Source organism: Rhinoderma darwinii, chromosome 1 (assembly GCF_050947455.1).
Source record: "Rhinoderma darwinii isolate aRhiDar2 chromosome 1, aRhiDar2.hap1, whole genome shotgun sequence".
NCBI classification, from domain to species: domain Eukaryota; kingdom Metazoa; phylum Chordata; class Amphibia; order Anura; family Rhinodermatidae; genus Rhinoderma; species Rhinoderma darwinii.
Window position 1 is genome coordinate 61,407,610 of NC_134687.1, and position 22,691 is coordinate 61,430,300.

At 45.1% G+C, this 22,691-nt stretch overlaps 1 protein-coding gene across 2 annotated transcripts in view; it reads left to right on the plus strand.

Moving 5' to 3' along the window:
• The window catches only part of NWD2 (NACHT and WD repeat domain containing 2), a 253,510-nt gene that overhangs the window by 104,538 nt on the left and 126,281 nt on the right, over positions 1-22,691 (plus strand). For both annotated transcript variants that reach the window (XM_075858996.1, XM_075859004.1), the window contains exon 2: positions 5,104-5,192. In XM_075858996.1, the coding sequence (XP_075715111.1) occupies positions 5,104-5,192 (89 nt within the window). The remainder of the gene's footprint in view (positions 1-5,103; positions 5,193-22,691) is intronic.

Genomic DNA, 22,691 nt, shown 5'->3' on the forward strand with positions numbered 1-22,691 from the left:
ACAGGAGATGTAGTAGAGGAACAGTGGGTGTTGTAGATGGACAGTGGGTGTAGCAGAGGGACAGTGGGTGTAGCAGAGGGACAGTGGGTGTAGAATAGAGGGACAGCAGGTGTAGACTAGAGCGACAGCGGGTGTAGAGTAGAGGGACAGCGGGTGTAGAGTAGAGGGACAGCGGGTGTAGAGTAGAGGGACAGCGGTGTAGCAGAGGATTGTCTATAGTACAGTGTAGCAGGGGAACAGCGGGTGTAGCAGGGGGACAGTGGGTGTAGAAGAGGGACAGCGCATGTAGCAGGGGGACAGTGGGTGTAGAAGAGGGACAGCTGGTGTAGCAGGGGGACAGCGGGTGTAGAAGTGGGACAGCGGGTGTAGAAGAGGGAAAGCGAGTGTAGAAGATGGACAGCAGGTGTAGAAGAGGGACAACGGGTGTAGCAGGGGGACAACGGGTGTAGCAGGGGGACAGCGGGTGTAGCAGGGGACAGGACTCTGGGAGAGCAGCGGGTGTAGTAGAGGGACAGGACTCGGGGACAGTAGGTGTAGCAGGGGGTCAGGACTCGGGGACAGCGGGTGTAGCAGAGGGGACAGGACTCAGGGATAGTAGGTGTAGCAGAGGACTCGGGGACAGAGGGTGTATAGCATTGGGTTCAGGACTCGGGGACAGCGGGCAGGGGGTCAGAACTCGGGGACAGCGGGTGAAGCAGGGGGTCAGGACTCGGGGACAGTAGGTGCAGCAGGGGGTCAGGACTCGGGGACAGTGGGTGTAGCAGGTGGTCAGGACTCGGGGACGGTAGGTGTAGCAGGGGTCTGGACTCGGGGACAGTAGGTGTAGCAGGGGGTCAGGACTCTGGGACAGCGGGTGTAGCAGGGGGTCAGGACTCGGGGACAGCGGGTGTAGCAGGGGGTCAGGACTCGGGGACAGTGGGTATAGCAGGGGGTTAGGACTCGGGGACAGTGGGTGTAGCAGGGGGTCAGGACTCGGGGACAGCGGGTGTAGCAGGGGGTCAGGACTCGGGGACAGCGGGTGTATCAGAGGGGACAGGACTCGGGGACAGCGGGTGTAGCAGGGGGTCAGGGCTCGGGGACAGGGCGTGTAGCAGAGGGGACAGGACTCGGGGACAGTGGGTATAACAGGGGGACAGGACTCGGGCACAATAGGTGTAGCAGAGGGCACAGCGCTCGGGGACAGTAGGTGTAGCCGAGGGGACAGCGGGTGTAGCAGGGGGGGTCAGGACTCGGGGACAGCGGGTGTAGCAGGGGGGTCAGGACTCGGAGACAGTAGGTGTAGCAGAGGGGACAGCAGGTGTAGCAGGGGTCAGGACTCGGGGTCAGATGCCGCGTTCAGCAAATATTTGCTCAAACTTTGGACTTGCAGCGTTCACCTGCGATCACCTGGCGCTCCCCACAGCAACCAATCGCAGCTCTACACCGCACTTGAGGAATAAACCATGTACTCTGATTGGCTGCTGTTGGATGCATCTGTGATATAAGGAGGGAGATTTATGAGCAGGAGATACGTTTGTTGGTTGCTATGGGAGCGAGGGAAATGCGAGGAATAAAGACAACTTCCCCCTTGGCACATCCTGTTAGTATGGTGGCCTCGATGACGTGATCCATTTTAAACCAATGAAAAATCGGGCTTCAAACAAACTTTCGAAAATATATAATAGATATACAGATCTAGTAGGTCCTACAATGTCTTAATCAGCAGCAAAATAAAGGATTGTTTTAAAAGAGAACATCAGATATCTTCCACAAACAGAAGACATGAATCCAGGCCAAATGACATCTTAATCTCAAGTGGAAACGTGTTTTTTTTTTTGTTTTTTTTAGTGCATTGCATTTTGTCCATGCATCCATTACAATTTGGTTGCAATTGCTCTTGAAGTCTGTACCTCAAATCAGTAAATTTCTGGAGTATAAAAGAAAGGAGAGCACTATACATAAGTACAAGCAAGAGAATAAACACCAATGTTATAAAACAATTACATCACCAACCTTATGGAACATTTTTACCACTAGAAAATAAAAATTCTTAATATAGACAGTACCTGTAGGCAGCGAGTGTCCCAGTTACAATGTAACTCTCGTGCCTGAGGTACAGAAGATGGGAAACTTTACCATTGTGCACTGATTGCAGCACAGATAACAAACTCTTTTATAAACACCAATGGTAACTGAAAAAGTTAATTAGCCTGGAGAATATTATTATGGGGGTCCGACGCCACCATCAAAAATGTCGCAGACACTAGATGATGCAAGCAAACAAACAACTTTATTTCTTCTCATGGAGAATCACACAAGCGTAATGGTTACAGTCTCTGACAAAGTACAACAAACTGTAGAAATGTTGCAGCAAGCTCTACACTGCCTAATCCCATGTGCCACTATGGGTCTGGGGGAAGATATTCCAAATTGCAGCATACCCCGCCTAGGCGTTTTATGCATAAGCCACTCTTCTAAGGAGGCCCTGGGGTGTCTGCTGCTGCTGCTAAGCCACTAACCATTTCAAGATAATACCTGACCAAAAACCCCACATGCTTTATGATGTGCCCACTGATCACACTTGCAATTCGCACAGAGAGTGGTCCCTTGTTAACACATTTCAAGTCCACAGATGTCAGTATGGGACACTGCCTCTTTAAGAGTAAGACTTTAACCTTAACTTGAAACATGGCACACATAGTATAACTTGTCAGTAACTTGGTGTTAACACTACTTATCTTCAAGTGCCTCTTGCAACCTTTTTACTGCGAACTCAAGGCTTGGCGTGGACTATGAAGGATTCCGATAGCGCGTTCTGCTAGGAAGCAAATACCTTGCAAGTCTTCCTCTCGGCAGTCCACCAAGTTCCTAGGTTTACTGACTCTCTTACGGGGACCCTGCTGGCATCTACCTGGCTATGGAGTCTGTCCCTCTGCTAATACAGCAACTGAATGGTGTCCCTCACTTCGCCAGCTTAGTCGTTAATGGGCCTCACCACAGTTCACCGGAATTCTCCCTCGGCAACTGTCTAGGCCTTTAACTTCTCTTGGTGGTTTCTTGTAACGTGCTCCGGGTTGTGTACGCTCACCTCCCCGCACCCACTACTGCTCTATAAATGCTGCAACAAGGCATATGAGGCCACTTCGCTCTAAAGTCCTCTAAATCCTCTCAACAAAGTTCAACAGGTAATCTCACGTTTTGCAGCCTGATGTCATCTCGACTAATGTCTCCTGTTCCATTATCACTCAGCAATATCAGATGCATCTCACGGGGTTTGGATTAAAGGTTGCCACACTTGCTCCTCCACCAACATCACCTCTCTCTCTGCAGCTGCTTCACTTACATCAGCCTCCCCTGAGGCTCCCCCTTTGTAACGTTCTTTCTTAGAACACCCCTCCATGCCTCTGGCCTATTTCCTCTCTCTATGCACAACACAGGGGATCACTGCCTGACATGTGGCTAAGCCACATGCTCTCTCTGGCCCACCTCCTGCTTACAGTCTTTATTTAAATTCCGTGCGGGTTGACAGCAACATTAAGGGCTTATTCACACGACAGGGGTGATCAGCCATGTGACATCTGTGAACGGCCCGTGAAAAAAGGACATGTCCTATTTTTCACGTTTTGACGGATCCCTCAATAGACTCAAGTCCATGAGGGATCCGTGAAAACAGGTCCTGCACGGATGCAAATCAGCCGTGAAAAACGGCTGTTTTTCATGGCCGATTTGACTCCCGTTCGTGTGAAGATGGCCTAACATTACAGGCATACATTCAGTGCATTGAATTACACCAAAAGGGAACACATTTACATTGGAATATACAACTACACATGTGCCCCGTGGAGTGAATCTTCCTACAATAATACTTAAGCCATGTACTGTACTTATGGTTATGTAATAGAAATATTTTTTAATGTTAATTAGAAAAGTATTTGTCACGTTATATTAATCTAAAGCATTTTGTATATCCAAAAATATTTTAATGCGTCTATAAGACGATCTAATGAAGAAAAGTTAATGTGTAAATCAGCACCCATTAAATCACTTACCTTCCCCATACGTTCATCAGTAGGCTGAGTAATTTTCTGTGTTGCATGTAAATTAGAGACACCGAGCCTTCACAGCTCATAAGAAACAGCATGAAGGCTAATGTGTTGTCTGTAAAAACCCATGCAGAAATATTCAAGAGCCAACAACCCTACAAAGCTTTTATTGGTTTATATCCTTGGAGTGCTGCTTCCATTTGTGAATTGAAATTGTGCTATAGGTGAAGTGGTCACTTGCCTAGAAGCTAGAACCGACCACTTAGGCTTCTCTTACTGTCCTGCTCCATTACTTGGCTTAATATATATATTCAACTTTAAAATCGTGTACAAAGCTATTTATATGCTTTAAATGAAAGAGTAGTAGAAGTAGATTAGTGTGGAGACAGGTCCATTGCACTATTACCCGAAGCGGCACTAAAAATTGTGCTATTCGGCTAATAGTAGCTAACAAATTAAACAGAAGACTCATAGTTATGAGTCCGCTGTATTGATGGGTTGAGCTCTACCCCTGTCTACCCACTCCTCCGCCACCCCTCTCAGCAGTAATAGTCTTCTGTATAATTTGCTATAATTTTTTTGTGCTGTTTGGGCTAATACTGCAGCATAGTATGAAGACAGTTCTGCTACTTAACCCTAATCTGCCCTCATAATGCTTCTTATATATTGCTGAATTTTCCAATTGTTGCATTCAGAAGACAGTTATACTAATGTCTTTAGAACTATAGACTTTTAACATATGATTTTTACATTTATGATACTGAGGACATAGCTAATCATGTGGGCAATTCTTGATAAGTTTTAAATGATTTGCAAATTGCATTGCAGCAACATGTAAAAATAAGATTTCATTTGATAGGATGAGATTAAGACCGCAGGGATATTTTCCCCATGTCTTTCACAGCAGCCTTCTCCCTGCAAAAGGATTTTATTTTTTTTATCACTCTGTAGCGCCAAAAATAGATTTTGTTTTTGCACAATTTGGTCTTTTTTAATTTAACATTTGTTGCTATTAATAATTAATTTTGTTTTTAATTCATTATTATTTTTTATGAACATTTTCATACTTTATTTTGTGCAGATACAGAAGCAGAGAGGAATGCCCTGAGAGAGCAGGTGTACCCCAAACTCAGGGAATTCTGCAGAGAAACCTATAACATGGAGTTCCAGGTAATGTACTTTACACATAAATATTCTAGAGGGTGAGCTTAAAGAGTAACCACATTTTTAATCAAACTTTTTATATATTATAGAGAAATGTCAAAAGTTTGGATCGGTGGAGGTCTGGGTACTGAGACTCCACCGTTGCTGAAATGAAGGTGCAGAAGTGCTCAGCTGAGTGCCTGGTACCGTTGCAACAACTTTTTAATATATTTTGGGGGCAATTTGTTAAGACTGGCGGTTTATAGTTGAAAAGTTGGAGTTACCTACAATACATTCATTAAGAGGAAAGGTAGGGGCCGAACACAGGCCATACATAGTGAACTCTATGCCAGCTAGAAGCTGGTGGTCTTTACGCCCAAATTGTGCTGCATGGCCAGCAGAATCTTCTTTCTCCAGCAGAATAGTAAGATAAGATTGGCGTATGAAACACCAATCTTAGTAAATCTGCCCCATAATATACTGTAAAAGAGATCAGCAGCACAACCAGAATCTCTCTACCAGAGGGGAACAAGGTAGATAATCCGAGCCAGGGATAGTGCAAGCAGCATGTAAGTCCCAGGTCCAACGGGACAACCAATGCACAATAGTAAAAAGAAAGACTGCAGCACTCCGATATCCAAAAAAAGTGAAAATAAACTTTCACTTTTTTTGGATATCGGAGTGCTGCAGTCTTTCTTTTTACTATTCCCCATAGTATACTATGAAGTTGTAAAACTTTCAATTTATATAGTGATTAAGTTTGATTTACATAAAACCAGGAAATTTTTTTAAGGATTTTGGTAGTGAATGTTGATTTAAAAAGTCTTATCTACGTGGTTATTGAAATATCATTCAGATAAAAATACTGCATCTTTCTATTAGATTCTACTTTGCGAATAGCATAAAAGTAATTGAGTTGTGTAACAAAATGTAACATGGATAATTATTTCCCTATTGACCTTTGTAAGCGATTAACATCGAACATCACAGCCTTAACAGCGTATAATAAACAGCTTTCATATGAGCAACAGCGAGCTTAAAGAGGCTCTGTCACCACATTATAAGTGCTGTATCTCCTACATAAGGAGATGGGCGCTATAATGTAGTTGACCGCAGTGCTTTTTATTTAATAAAACAATCTATTTTCACCAGTTTATTAGCGATTTTAGATTTTTGCTAATGAGTTGCTTAATGCCCAAGTGGGCGTATTTTTACTTTAGAACAAGTGGGCGTTGTACAGAGGAGTGTATGACGCTGACCAATCAGTGACCAATCAGCGTCACGCACTCCTCTCCATTCATTTAGGCAGCGTATAGGGATCCTTTTAGATCGATATGCGCTGTCTTATACTAAAACATTAACAATACTGAAGTGTTTAGACAGTGAATAGACATTCCACGGGATATCTATTCACAAACTCTGCACTTCGTTACTCTGTCTGTGGTAGTTACAGCAGAGGAAGCGTAATCTCGCGAGATTACACGGTAAATGACAGGTTACAGCGAGATTACGCTTTGCTCTGCTGTAACTACCACAAAAACAGTAACGAAGTGCAGAGATTGTGAATAGACATCCCGTGGAATTCACTGTCTAAACACTTCAGTATCGTTAATGCAGAGGCGTAGCTAGGTTCTCCAGCACCCGGGGCAAAGATTCAGTTTGGCGGCCCCCCCCCCAACCTCTTTCCCGACATCTCCTTCCCCCTCGCCGTGTTTGTTTTCTCTACCAATCGACGTGTCATTTATTTTTATGTAACGCGAGCATAAAATTATTTGTACATTTTACAAGCAATATAGTTCTATACACAACACCAGAACCAAGCTCAGTACATATATACAGCCCCAGCACAAATACAACTCAATTTAATGCAACCCCTGCCGTATAGGTTTGTACGGCGTAAAACGACAGCTCCCAGCATGGCCCGAACAATGATAAGGATATGCTGGGAGATGTATTTTCACAAAAAATAAATCTCATCATAATCATTCCACCCATCATCTCGCTGCAGATCATACAGTGACTACATTACTGATTAGAGGCAGAGTGAACATTTACATTAAGTGACTCACCGGTGACGTCTCAGATTCTAGTTATTTTTCTCCATTTGGTACAGACCTCTATGATGACTTCTCCCGGTCCATTTCTGCAGTTTGCTGCTCACATGTCTTCAGCTTCTCACTTTTCCAACATTTCTGCACCTATAAATAAATATAAAGTTATCATTATACCACACACTACATCCTTAAATATAATAGCGCCATACACTGCACCTCTAATTATAATAGCACCATACACCGTGTCACACACACACACACACACACACACACACACACACACACACACACACACACACACACTGTGCCCCCTGTAGATAGTGCCTGCCATAGAGCCCCCTGTAGATAGTGCCTGCCATAGAGCCCCCTGTAGATAGTGCCCCCATATAGACCACCCCTGTATATAGTGTCCCACAAATAACTCCCCCTATAGTGCTCTACAGATAGCCCACCCCTGTATATAGCCCCCTGTATATAGCCCCCTGTAGATATAGCCCACCCCTGTATATAGAGCTCTACAGATAGCCTAACCATGTATGTAGCCCCCCTGTAGATATAGCCCACCCCTGTATATAGTGCTCCACATATAGTGTTTCACAGATAGCTCACCCCTGTATATAGCCCCCCCCTTGTACATATAGTCCACCCCTGTATATAGTGCTCCACTAGATAGTCCACCCCTGTATATAGTGCTCCACAGATAGCCCACCCCTGTATATACTATATACAAGGGTGGGCTATCTGTGGAGCACTATATACAGGGGTAGACTATATGTACAAGGGGGCTATATACAGGGGTGGGCTTTCTGTGGAGCACTATAGGGGGAGCTATTTGTTGGATACTATATACAGGGGTGGGCTATATCTACAGGGGGACTATATACAGGGGTGGGCTATATCTACAGGGGGACTATATCTACAGGGGGACTATATCTACAGGGGGACTATATCTACAGGGGGACCATATCTACAGGGGGACCATATCTACAGGGCTGGGCTATACACAGGGGGGCTATATCTACAGGGGTGGGCTATACACAGGGGGGCTATATCTACAGGGGTGGGCTATACATAGGGGGGCTATATACAGGGGGAATATATCTACAGGGGGCTATATCTACAGGGCTGGGCTATATCTACAGGGCGACTATATCTACAGGGGGCTATATACTGGGGTGGGCTATCTATGGAGCACCATATACTATATAGCCCACCCCTGTATATGGTGCTCTATAGACAGCCCACTCCAGTATATAGCCCCCCTGTAGATATAGTCCCCCTGTATATAGCTCCCCTGTAGATATAGTCCCCCTGTATATAGCCCCCCTGTAGATATAGTCCCCCTGTATATAGCCCCCCTGTAGATATAGTCCCCCTGTATATAGCCCCCCTATAGATATAGTCCCCCTGTATATAGCCCAGCAGATATAGTCCCCCTGTATATAGCCCAGCCCTGTAGATATAGTCCCCCTGTATATAGCTCAGCAGATATAGTCCCCCTGTATATAGTCCCCCTGTAGATATAGTCCCCCTGTATATAGCCCAGCAGATATAGTCCCCCTGTATATAGCCCCCCTGTAGATATAGTCCCCCTGTATATAGCCCAGCAGATATAGTCCCCCTGTATATATAGTCCCCCTGTATATATAGTCCCCCTGTATATAGCCCAGCAGATATAGTCCCCCTGTATATAGCCCAGCCCTGTAGATATAGTCCCACTGTATATAGCCCAGCCCTGTAGATATAGTCCCCCTGTAGATATAGTCCCCCTGTAGATATAGTCCCCCTGTAGATAGACACCCCCCGTAGACAAAGTTCCCTCCCCCCCGCAGATACAGCCACACGTCTATTACAATAAAAAAAAAAAATTCAAACTCACCTTATTCCCGCTCCCACGCCGTCCGGCATCCATGGAGACCTGCTCTCTTCTGCGCAGGTCTCCAGGGGGTTGAACGCAGCGTCTATGAAAGGCGCTGATTGGCTGGGCAGGATGACTTTCCCTGCCAGTCAGTCAGCGCCTTTCATCGACGGAAGCATCACTGGTACAAAAGGTACCAGTCGCTTCATTCGTGGAGAGGCGCTGAATGGCCGGGCACGGAACGTGCCCGGTCATTCATTGCTTCTATTTGTACCTGTGTCCTTGCGACACAGGTACAATTATAGTGCAGGAGGAGGTGGCGCTGGCGCCCCCCTCTGAACTGCGCCCGGGGCATATGCCCCGCTTGCCCCCCCCTAGCTACGCCCCTGGTTAATGTGTTAGTATAAGACAGCACATAGGGATCTAAAAGGATCCCTATGCGCTGCCTAAATGAATGGAGAGGAGTGCATGATGCTGATTGGTCAGCGTCATACACTCCTCTGTACAATGCCCACTTGGTCTAAAGTAAAAATACGCCCACTTGGGCATTAAGAAAGTCATTAGCATAAATCTAAAATCGCTAATAAAGTGGTGAAAACAGATCGTTTTATTAAATAAAAAGCATTACTGTCACCTACATTACAGCGCCGATCTCCTTATGTAGAAGATAGGGCACTTATAATGTGGTGACAGAGCCTCTTTAATTCTACAACTTTTACATGTGACTTAGAATATACACAAGAGATCCGATAAGTTCATTATTGTCAAAAATAGATGCTCGAGATACAATCCACTTTTCTACCCAACACTACCTATTTGTGAAAATATTGTATATCAAATGTGTTTTTGATCTACCTTTAAAGAAATTCTGCATGATATCAAATTTTTGGGTATTCTGAGAGGTTCATTTTGCTGCTTCCCATTAAAAGTAGAAATCAGAATTGGATAGGAAACAATTTAATGACATCCATTAATGGACTATAAGACCAGTGGCGGATTAAGTAGACCATCGGCCCTGGGCTGTTACCCATAGTTGGGCCCCCCTTCTCCACCGCCGCCCTGTAACTATTGTTAACACTTCCTTTTTGTCCAGACATTAACAAATGGGTGTTACTACTCCCCTTGTCAAAAGGCTGTGTCCCCACATACTGACAGTCTCCAACCATCGCTGACAGTATCGCACCGTGTAGGGACACATTCTCCTGACAAGGGGAATAGTAACACTTATTTGTCTATCAGTCCTGGACTGCACAAAGACTTTGTGAAATACAAGGATTTCCTATAATAAACATGTCAGTAGAGATGATAGATTGTCTATAAATCTAGTGACTCACAGGTGACGACTTAGTTTTTTTCCTCTTCTCCATCCAGTCCAGACTTCATGACGACTTTTCCCGGCCATGACCCATTTCTGCAGAATTTGCCACTCAGATGTCTTTGGCTCCTCACTTTTCCAACATTTCCACACCTATAAAAAAAGATAATATTATCATGGTGCCACACACTGTGCCCCTAAATATAATAGCACCAAACACTGCGCCCCTGAATAAAATAGTACAAACACTGTGCCCCTAAATATTATAGCACCATAGACTGCGCCTCTGAATATAATTGTGTCAAACACTGTAGATTGCACCACACACAGCCCCCTGTAAATAGCGCTACACAGTCCTCCCCCTCTGTAAATAGCATCACATAGCCCTCCCCTCTTGTATATAGTGCTACACAGCAATCCCCCTTAGATATAGTGATACACAGCGCTACCTTCTATATAGTGCTATATAACAATCCCCCCTTGTATATTGTGCTACACAGCGTCTCCCCCCTTGGACCTGCAGCTCTTGTAATTGCTCAGTATAATGTCCCCCGTAGCTGCCCCCACAGTATAATGCCCTTCATAGCTGTGACACAGTATAATGCCTCCATAGCTGATACAGTATAATGCCCCCATAGCTGTGACACAGTATAATGCCCCCATAGCTGTGACACAGTATAATGCCTCCATAGCTGACACAGTATAATGCCCCATAGCTGACACAGTATAATGCCCCATAGCTGACAGTATAATGCCCCATAGCTGACACAGTATAATGCCCCCATAGATGTGACACAGTATAATGCCCCATAGCTGACACAGTATAATGCCCCATAGCTGACACAGTATAATGCCCCATAGCTGACACAGTATAATGCCCCATAGCTGACACAGCATAATGCCCCATAGCTGACACAGTATAATGCCCCATAGCTGACACAGTATAATGCCCCATAGCTGACACAGTATAATGCCCCATAGCTGACACAGTATAATGCCCCATAGCTGACACAGCATAATGCCCCATAGCTGACACAGCATAATGCCTCCATAGCTGACACAGTATAATGCCCCATAGCTGACACAGCATAATGTCCCATAGCTGACACAGTATAATGCCCCATAGCTGACACAGTATAATGCCCCATAGCTGACACAGCATAATGCCCCATAGCTGACACAGTATAATGCCCCATAGCTGACACAGTATAATGCCCCATAGCTGATACAGTATAATGCCCCATAGCTGACACAGTATAATGCCCCATAGCTGACACAGCATAATGCCCCATAGCTGACACAGCATAATGCCCCATAGCTGACACAGCATAATGCCCCATAGCTGACACAGTATAATGCCCCATAGCTGACACAGTATAATGCCCCATAGCTGACACAGCATAATGCCCCATATGTACGTACCTAATAAAAAAGAAAACATAATAACTTACCTATCCCGGTTCCCACGACGGTGGTGGATGCTTCTCCTCCTCTGCACTGTGCTGTGAGTGACTCCGTGCAGACAGGCGCGATGACGTCACTACATCGCGCCTGCCTGCACCGAGCCGCTCACGGCAGAGTGAATGCTGGAGCGAGGCTCCAGCATTCAACCCAACTGAATCTGCGTCCTGCGGACACAGATTCAGTTGGAAGCGGGCAGCGCGGCAGCGCGGCAGCGCGGCAGTCCTGCATAGTTTTTGAAGTTTGTGTGCGGTTCGGGCCCCGATGGGCCCCCTGGCAGCCTCGGGCCCCGGGCTACCGCCCGAACCGCCTATATTATAATCCGCCATTGTATAAGACTAGTGTAGACATTAATAGTCAAGTTTTTCTCAAACTGTGGATACCAGTTGTTCGTGAAACGCAGCTGAAGAAGCAGTTTGGATCATATGCTACATAGACCTCTATCTGGCTACATTAATATTCCGTTTAGCAACACAAATGGCAATTTTTTTTTTCTTATTTTAATGTGATATTGAATTCAGAATGTAAATCAAAGATCAATTAATTATAAAAATTCTAATAAATAGACTTTGAACAATGGTAAGAGTCATGTTCTGGCTGGTGAGGCCCCAGTAGGATAAGATTGTTTCCCTGATCAAGAAATCAATGCAATTTGCCCTTCCGCAAAACAGTGTAAGCAATTTATCAACAATGAATATCATCCTTTCCTTAAAAAAAAAAGAGACCGATAATAAATTTGTGGAAATGTCCATGTACAGTAACACATTCCAACTGTCGTACTCAATAGCCACCACAATGTCCCATATAAAACCAGCCTAAGGCCCTGTTCACATGGAGTTTTTTTGCAGGCCTTCAATTCAGCGTCAAGAAACTCTGTGTGAACTGGGCCTTAGAGCAATACCCACCACACCTGTACTACATGCTAAAAACAGCAGCATTCTTCAAAAATATTGACAACAGGATTATGTGACAAAAAATAGTATTATAACTGACAGCCAGCACGGTTTTACTAAAGATAGAAGTTGTCAAACTAACCTGATCTGTTTTTATGAAGAGGTGAGCAGAAGCCTAGACAGAGGGGCCGCTGTGGATATAGTGTTTTTGGACTTTGCAAAGGCATTTGACATATAGACGCCTAATGGGTAAATTAAGGACTATAGGTTTAGAAAGTATAGTTTGTAATTGGATTGAGAATTGGCTCAAGGACCGTATCCAGAGAGTTGTGGTCAATGATTCCTACTCTGAATGGTCCCTGGTTATAAGTGGTGTACCCCAGGGTTCTGTGCTGGGACCACTATTATTCAACTTATTTATTAACCCCTTCCCGCTATTGGGCGTGACTGTACGTCCAAATTCAAAGTGCGTTCTCGCAATAGGGCGTACAGTCACGCCCTGTAGATAAAGCTGGCACAGGAGCTGTGTGCGCTTCATCTTCAGCAGCTGTCAGCTGTAATACACAGCTGACATCACGCTGCAATGGTGGAGACGGCAGTTACCGCCGATCGCAGCCGTTTAACCCCTTCAATGCGGCTGTCAATGGTGTCCGCCGCATTGAAGTGGTTGACAGACGGAGGGAGCTCCCTCTGTACCCCCCCCCCCGGGCCCCCCGCGAGAGATCGCGGGTGTCGATGGTTGCTATGGCAACCAGGAAGCCATTGCTAGGCTTCCTGGTTGCCCAGGTACGGAAGCCTATTAGGTCCTGCCCGAGGCATGACGTAATAGGCTAACTGTCAGATGATGAATGACAGTTACAATACACTGCACTACGTAAGTATTGTACCGGTGATCAGAAGACCAGATCTTCAAGTCCTCAGATCAGTGTAAAAAAGTAAAAAATAAATGTGAAAGAAAAATAAATAAATAATAGTTTTAACTAATAAAAACAACACTTGCCCTGTTTCCCTGATCAACTCCTTTATTATTAGAAAAAAATGAAAACATGAAAAAAAAACTATACATAATAGGTATCGCCGCGTTCGGAACGGCCTGATCTATAAAAATATCACCTTATTTTTACCGCATGGTGAACACCATAAATTTTTTTAATAAAAAACAATGACAGCATTTTATTTTTTGGTCATCTTGTCTCTAGAAAAATGTAATAAAAAGTGATCAAAAAGTTGCAAGTAACGCAAAATGGTACCAATAGAAACTACAGTTCATCACGCATAAAACAAGCCGTCCCGCAGCGATATCAACTAAAAATTTTAATAAGTTATGGCTGTCAGAAAATGGCGACACTAAAACATGATTTTTTTTAGAAAAGAGTATTTTTATTGTGGGAACGTAGTGAAACGTAAAAAAAACCAATATAAATTTGGTGTCGCTGTAATTGTATCGACCCGCAGAATAAAGTTAACATGTTGTTTATACTGCACACTAAAAAACAAAAAACCGAAACCGTGCTAGAATTGTTGTTTTTTTGTTTCTTCATCTCCCAAAAAAATGGAATAAAGTGATAAAAAAAATTGCATGTACCCCAAAATGGAACCAATAAAAATTACAGCTCGTTCCACAAAAAACGCGCCCTCACACAGCTCCGTCAACGGAAAAATAACACATTATGACTCTCAAAATGCAATGATGATAAATGACGTCCCAGACAAATTTTTTAGGTCCAGTAGAATTTCACTAAATACTCCACATCATCATTTGCTGGACCCACAGTTGGACCCAGTAGGTGCAGCGGAAATGAGGAAACTTTAGGGCCTTGTGCTGCTTATAGGGCTAGTGAAGAAGTCAAAGATTAGGCAATACTGGAGCGCAGATATTTTGTATAATACCCCAAAAACCCGGCCAGTGCATAAAGGACTGGTTCAAAGCGTACCACACCAATCCATGGATTATTCATTCACCCCATTATTACATCATCCTATTATGCCCTGATGCACTTCGCCCAGTTTACATATACCCTGATGTACTCCGCCCAGTTTACATATGCCCTGATGTACTCCGCAAAGCTTACATATACCCTGATGTACTCCGCCCAGCTTACATATGCCCCCACATTATAAACTGAAATACCACTAAAACATCAAGCAAAATCTGCGCTTCAAAAGCCAAATGGTGGTCCAACTGAGCCAGGCAGTGTGCCCAAAAAGCAATTGATGACCACATATGGGGTATTACTTTATTCTGGAGAACCCGCTTAACAATTTATGGGGTGTGTGTCTACGGTTGTACCAGCTGGCACAACACATTGGGCACTGAAATGGCATATCTGTGGAAAATGGCAATTTTCAATCTGCAACATCTGTTGTGTACTCATTTTTGCAAAACACATGTGGGGTCAAAATGCACACTACACACCTAAATAAATTCTTTGAGGGATCTAGTTTCCAAAATGGGGTAATTTTTCAGGGGTTGCACTGTATCCTGTAAAATCTCCACTCCAAATACTAAATGGTGCTCCTTCCCTTTAGAGCCTTGCTGTGTGTCCAAATAGCAGTTTATGATCACGTGTGTGGTATTGCCTTACTCTGGAGGGAATGCTTTACGGGTGTTGAGGTGATTTTCTCCTATAGTCCTTGTGAAAATGCTAAATTTTGGGCTAGAACTACATCTTTTAGCAAAAAAAAAATGTTAGTTTTTTTTTATTTTCACATCCCAATTCTAATAAATTCAGCAAAAACCTGTGTGGTCAAAATTCTCACTACACCCCTAGATTAATTCCTCAAGGGGTGTAGTTTACCAAATGGAGTCACATTTCAGGGGTTCTTACTGTACTGGTACCTCAGGGGCTTTGTAAATACAACATGGCGCCCAGGAATCAATCCTGCAAAAATCTGCGCTCCAACTGCCAAATGGCGCTCCTTCCCTTGTATCCTGCCGTGTATCCAAATAGCAGTTTATGACCACATATGGGGTATTTCTGTACTCGGGAGAAGTTGTTTTACAAATGTTGGGGGGATTTTTCTCCTTTATTTGTTGAGAAAATGAAAAATTTTGAACAAATGCTATGTCTTGTTGGAAAATAATGTAATTTTTCATTTTCACTTCCCATTTCTAATAAAATCTATGAGACACCTGTGGGGTAAAAATGCTCGCTACACCCCTAGATGAATTCCTCAATGGGGGTAGTTTACCAAGTGGAGTCACTTTTGGGGAGTTTCCATTGTAAGGGTACCTAAGGGGCTTTGCAAATGCGACATGGTGCAGAAAAACCAATCCAGCAAAATCTGCTCTCCAAAAGCCAAATGGCGCTCCTTCCCTTCTGAGCCCTGATGTGTATTCATACACTAGTTTATTACCACATATGGGGTATTTACGTACTCTGGAGAAGTTGCTTTACAAATGTTGGGGTGCTTTTTCTCCTTTTTTTTGATGAGAAAATGAAACATTTTGACCTAAAGCTACGTATTAGTGGAAAAAAATTTAATTTTTCATTTTCACTGCCCAATTCTAATGAAATTTATGAAACACCTGTGGGGTCAAAATGCTCACTACACCCGTAGATTAATTCCTCTAGGGGTGTAGTTTACCAAGTGGAGTCACTTTTGGGGAGTTTCCACTGTACTGGTACCTTAGGAGCTTTATAAATGCAACATGGTGCAGAGAAATAAATCCAGCAAAATCTGTACTCCAGAAGCCAAATGGCGTGCCTTCCCTTCTGAGTCCTGCCGCTTGCACAAAGGTGTGTAGTTTCCAAAATGTGTTCTTTTTTGGGGTGTTTCCTTTGTTTTTGTTGCAACACAAGACCTCTTCTAATCTGACATGGTGCCTGAAATATAATTTAAGGTAAGGAAGGCCCTAAAATGCACTAGGTGTAAAGGATTTACCAGACACAGCTTCCGTGTCGACGCCCGTGTTTAAACAGTCTGCATCTGCTCCTAGGTCTGATGGAGTGACTCGATCTGCTACCACTCAAGGCTGGTAGGCTGAGGAGTGGGAGAACCTATCACAGCCTGGCCAGACGGAGCTAGCTCACGCCCTCGGTCTATTTATACCTTAATTTCCTGCTTTTCCTTTGCCTGTGATTCTGTCTGGTTTTCCGGCTCTGCTGTTCCTGCTAGTACTATTGACCTCTGCTTCAATTTGACCCTGGCTTTACTGACTACTCCCCTGCTCTGCGTTTGATACCTCGTACACTCCTGGTTTGACTCGGCTCGTTCACTACTCTTGTTGCTCACGGTGTTGCCGTGGGCAACTGCCCCATTTCCCTTAGCTTCTGTGTACCCTTGTCTGTTTGTCTGTCGTGCACATATTGAGCGTAGGGACCATCGCCCAGTTGTACGCCGTCGCCTAGGATGGGCCGTGCAAGTAGGCAGGGACTGAGTGGCGGGTAGATTAGGGCTCACCTTTCTGTCTCCCTACCCCGACATTACCACAGGGCCATATACCTTTTCTACCCTGATTCCCATACTACTATGGACCCCCTTGAGGCCCAGGCTCAGCAAATGCAGGGCCTCTCCCTACAGGTACAAGCCCCGGCTCACAGGTGCAACCAGCGTGATGCTACCATGGTAGTGCCCTCCACCTCAAGTTGCCTGACCGGTTCTCTGGGGAACCGGAAGACTTTTTTCTCCTTTCAGGAGAGTTGTAGGCTCTATTTCCGTCTAAGGCCCAACTCCTCAGGTTCTGAGAGCCAGCGAGTGAGTATAATTATGTTCCGGCTCCAGGGCGGCCCCCAAGAATGGGCCTTCTCCTTGGCTCCTGACGCCCCTGAACTTTCCTCTGTTGACCTTTTTTTTTCTGCTCTTGGGCTCATCTATAACGAGACTGACAAGACTGCCTTTGCAGAGAGTCAGCTGGTGACCTTACGTCAGGGTAAGAGACCCGTTTAGGAGTACTGTTCTGACTTTAGGAAGGAGTGTGTAGCTTCTCGGTGGATTTACCCTGCCTTGAGGTGCCAGTTTAGATTGGGTCTGTCGAACGCCCTGAATGACCTGTTAGTTAGCTATCCCTCTTCTGACTCTCTAGATCAGGTTATGACTTTAGCGGTACGTCTGGACCGACGTCTCAGGGAACGATGACTTGAACGTTTTTGTGCCTTCTCCTCTGACTCCCCTATGATGGCTCCCGAGGTGCCATTGCTTCATTCTTCCACGAAAAACTCGGATGAACCAATGCAACTCGGGGCCTCCGTGTCTCCCCAACAACGTAGAGAGCTCCGCAGGAAGAATGGTCCCTGCTTCTATTGTGGGGATGACAAGCATCAAGTGAATGACTGTCCTAGGCGTAAGAATAAGCAGCCGGAAAACTTCCGCGCCTAAGTGACCATCGGGGAGGTCGCTTGGGCGCACAGGTATTTCCCGTAAATATGAAACCTAATAAGATCTTGCTTCCCTTTCAGGTCTCTTTTGAGGGTAGGTCTGCCACCGGCAGTGCCTTCGTGGATTCAGGGTCTTCTCCTAATATTATGTCTGTGGAATTTGCTATGTCTCTAGCTATGCCACTGATTGATTTGCAGAAACCTGTCCCGGTAGTGGGTATCGACTCCACTCCACTCCACTTGCTAATGGTTATTTTACACAGCATACCCCTGTTTTTGAACTCATTGTTGGCTCCATTCATTTGGAGCTGTGATCTGTACTGGTGATGCAGGGATTATCGTCCGATTTGGTTTTAGGCCTTCCCTGGTTGCAGATGCATAATCCCACGTTTAACTGGAATACTGAAGATCTTACCAAATGGGGTAATGAATGCATGACGTCCTGTTTTTCTGTTAATTTTATTTCTCTCCCTGAGGAGGTGAACACTCTACCTGAGTTTATTCAGGACTTCGCTGATGTTTTTTCTAACAAGGCCTCCGAAGTGTTACCTCCTCATAGAGAATACGATTGCACAATCGATTTGGGACCAGGAGCTAAGCTCCCTAAGGGTAGGATTTTTAATCTCTCTTGTCCCTAACGTGAGGCCATGAGAGAATATATCCAGGAAAGCCTAGCCAAGGGTTACATTCGTCCCTCTACTTCTCCGGTAGGTGCTGGCTTCTTCTTCGTAGGGAAGAAGGATGGTGGTCTTAGGCCGTGCATCGATTACTGAAACTTGGATAAGGTCACTGTAAGGAACCAGTACCCCCTTCCTTTGATTCCTGATCTCTTCAATAAGGTTCAGGGGGCCCAATGGTTCTCTAAGTTTGATCTTCGGGGGGCTTATAACCTTATCCGAATCAGAGAAGGGGATGAGTAGAAGACTGCGTTTAACACGGCCGAAGGTAATTTCGAATACCTCGTCATGCCCTTTGGGTTGCGTAATGCTCCCGCGGTCTTCCAGAATTTCATAAATGAGATTTTAAGAGACTACCTGGGGGTATTTCTTGTAGTGTACCTTGATGACATACTTGTGTTTTCCAAGGACTGGTCCTCCCACATTGAGCATGTCAGGAAGGTGCTCCAGGCCCTTCGGGAAAACAAACTCTTTGCTAAATCCAAAAAATGTTTGTTTGGGGTGCAGGAGATACCATTTTTGGGTCAAATCCTCACTCCTAATGAATTCTGCATGGACCCTGCCAAGGTTCAGGCTGTGGCTGAATGGGTCCAACCTGCCTCCCTGAAGGCCTTACAGTGCTTCCTGGGGTTTGCTAATTATTACAGGAGATTTATTGCTAACTTCTCGGTCATTGCTAAGCCTCTTACGGATCTTACTCGCAAAGGTGCTGATCTCCTCCACTGGCCTCCGAAGGCGGTCCAGGCTTTTGAGATCCTTAAGAAGTGCTTTATCTCTGCCCCAGTTGCCTAACCAAATGGAGCCATTCATCGTGGAGGTTGACGCCTCCGAGGTGGGAGTGGCTGCTGTCTTGTCCCAGGGTACCAGGTCCCTCACCCATCTCCGTGCCTGTGCCTACTTCTCCAGGAAGTTCTCGCCCACTTAGAGTAACTATGACGTGGGCAACCGCGAACTCTTGGCCATCAAATGGGCATTTAAAGAGTGGCGCCACTTCTTGGAGGGGGCTAGGCACGAGGTAACGGTCCTTACTGACTTCAAGAATCTGTTTTTCCTAGAATCTGCCCAGACGCTAAACCCGAGAAAAGCTCGATGGGCGTTGTTTTTTACTAGATTCAACTTTGCGGTCACCTATAGGGCTGGGTCTAAAAATATTAAAGCTGATGCACTGTCGCGTAGCTTCATGGCCAGCCCTCCTTTGGAGGAAGATCCTGCTTGTGTTTTGCCCCCAGGTATGATCATATCCTCTGTTGATTCTGACTTAGTCTCCAAATTTCGGCTGATCAAGGTTCAGCTCCCGGGAATCTTTCTGAGAACAAGCTGTTTGTTTCCCTGCAATTCCGGCTAAGGGTACTCAGGGAAAATCATGACTCTGCACTATCTGGCCACCCAGGCATCCTGGGTACCAAGCACCTCATTGCTAGAAACTATTGGTTGCCTGGTTGCCTAAGGACGTTAAGGCCTACGTCGCCGCTTGTGAAATTTGTGCTAGGTCCAAGACTCCCAGGTCCCGACCAGCAGGCTTACTATGTTATTTGCCCATTCCCCAGAGACCTTGGACCCATATCTCCATGGATTTTATCACCGATCTGCCTCCATCTCAAGGCAAGTCGGTCGTGTGGGTTGTAGTAGACCGCTTCAGTAAGATGTGCCACTTTGTGCCCCTCAAGAAACTACCCAATGCCAAGACGTTAGCTACCTTGTTTGTCAAACACATCCTGCATCTCCATGGGGTTCCTGTCAATATTGTTTGTGACAGAGGGGTACAATTTGTTTCATTGTTTTGTAGAGCTTTCTGTAAAAAGTTGGAGATCGATCTGTCCTTCTCCTCGGCCTTCCATCCTGAAACTAATGGCCAAACTGAGAGGACTAATCAGTCTCTAGAACAATATTTAAGGTGTTTTATCTCCGACTGTCAATATGATTGGGTCTCCTTCATTCCCCTCGCCGAATTTTCCCTTAATAACCGGGTCAGTAACTCGTCAGGGGTCTCCCCCTTTTCTGTAATTTTGGGTTTAATCCACGGTTCTCCTCCGTTTCATTTGGTGGTTCCAACAATCCCGAGGTAGATGTAGTTCATCGGGAACTGTGAACAGTCTGGGCCCAGGTTCAGAAGAACCTAGAGGCGTCCCAGAGCATACAAAAGACTCAGGCAGATAGAAGACGTTCTGCTAACCCCTTGTTTGTGGTCGGGGATCTGGTGTGGCTATCTTCCAAAAATTTGCGTCCTAAAGTTCCGTCCCAAAAATTTGCTCCTCGGTATATAGGGCCGTACAAGGTCATTGAGGTCTGTAACCCTGTCTGCTTCCGGCTGGAGTTACCCCCGTCTTTTCAAATACATGACGTGTTTCATGCCTCCCTCCTGAAACGCTGCTCCCCGTCCTTGGCTACCTCGAGGAAACCTCCGGTCCCTGTTCTCACCCCTGAAGGGGTAGAATTCGAGGTGGCCAAGATTGTGGATAGCAGGATGGTCCAAGGCTCCCTCCAGTACCTGGTCCATTGGAGAGGATACGGGCCTGAGGAGAGGACTTGTGTACCCGCCCGGGATGTTCACGCTGGGATATTGCTCAGGAGGTTCCATCTTTGGTTCCCCAATAAGCCAGGTCCACCTAGTAAGGGTCCAGTGGCCCCTCATAAAAGGAGGGTTACTGTAAAGGATTTACCAGACACAGTTTCTGTGTCGACGCCCGTGATTAATCAGTCTGCATCTGCTCCTAGGTCTGATAGAGTGACTCGATCTGCTACCACTCAGGCTGGTAGGCTGAGGAGTGGGAGAACCTATCACAGCCTGGCCAGACGGAGTAACCCCCCCCCCCCTCGGTCTATTTATACCTTCATTTCCTGCTTCTCCTTTGCCAGTGATTCTGTCTGGTTTCCTGGCTCTGCTGTTCCTGCTAGTACTATTGACCTCTGCTTCAATTTGACCCTGGCTTTACTGACTACTCCCCTGCTCTGCGTTTGATACCTCGTAGACTCCTGGTTTGACTCGGCTCGTTCACTACTCTTGTTGCTCACGGTTTTGCCGTGGGCAACTGCCCCATTTCCCTTAGCTTCTGTGTACCCTCGTCTGTTTGTCTGTCGTGCACATACTGGGACCGTCGCCCAGTTGTATGCCGTCGCCTAGGATAAGCCGTGCAAGTAGGCAGGGACTTAGTGGCGAGTAGATTAGGGCTCACCTTTCTGTCTCCCTACCCCGACATTACACTAGGTGCTCCTTTGCTTCTGGGGCCATTGTTTAAGGCCCGTAGCACACTAGGGCCACATTTGGGATATTTCTAAAAAATGCAGAATCAGGGCAATAAATATTTACTTGTGTTTCTCTGGTAAAAACCTTCGGTATTACTGGAAATATTGATTAAAATGGAATTTCTGCAAAAAAAAAAATTTAATTTGCAAATTTCCCTTCCACTTTGCTTTCATTTCTGTGAAACACATAAAGGGTTAAGAAACTTTCTGAATGCTGTTTTGAATATATAAGGCCCTCAAAGCCATTTCAGATCTGAACTGTTCCCTAAAAAAATAGGCTTTTGAAATTTTCTTGAAAATGTGAGAAATTGCTGCTAAACTTATAAGCCTTGTAACGTCCTAGAAAAATAAAAGGATGTTCAAAAAACTATCTGTCTAACAAGCTGATTATTTAAATTTAGAAAATGCTAATTTTTTGCACATTTTGTCAAAATTTTGGTGGTTTTCACACAAAAATATTGAATATATCGACCAAGTTTTTTCACTAACATAAAGTAAAATATGTCACGAGAAAACAATCTCAGAATCGCTTGGATAGGTAAAAGCATTCCGAAGTTATTACGACATATAGTAACACACGTCAGATTTAAAAAAATGAGGCTGTGTCATTTCATCCAAAAGTGGCTGCATCCTTAAGTGGTTAATGATATAGAGGATGGGATTAATAGCACTATTTCTATTTTTGCAGATGACACCAAGCCATGTAG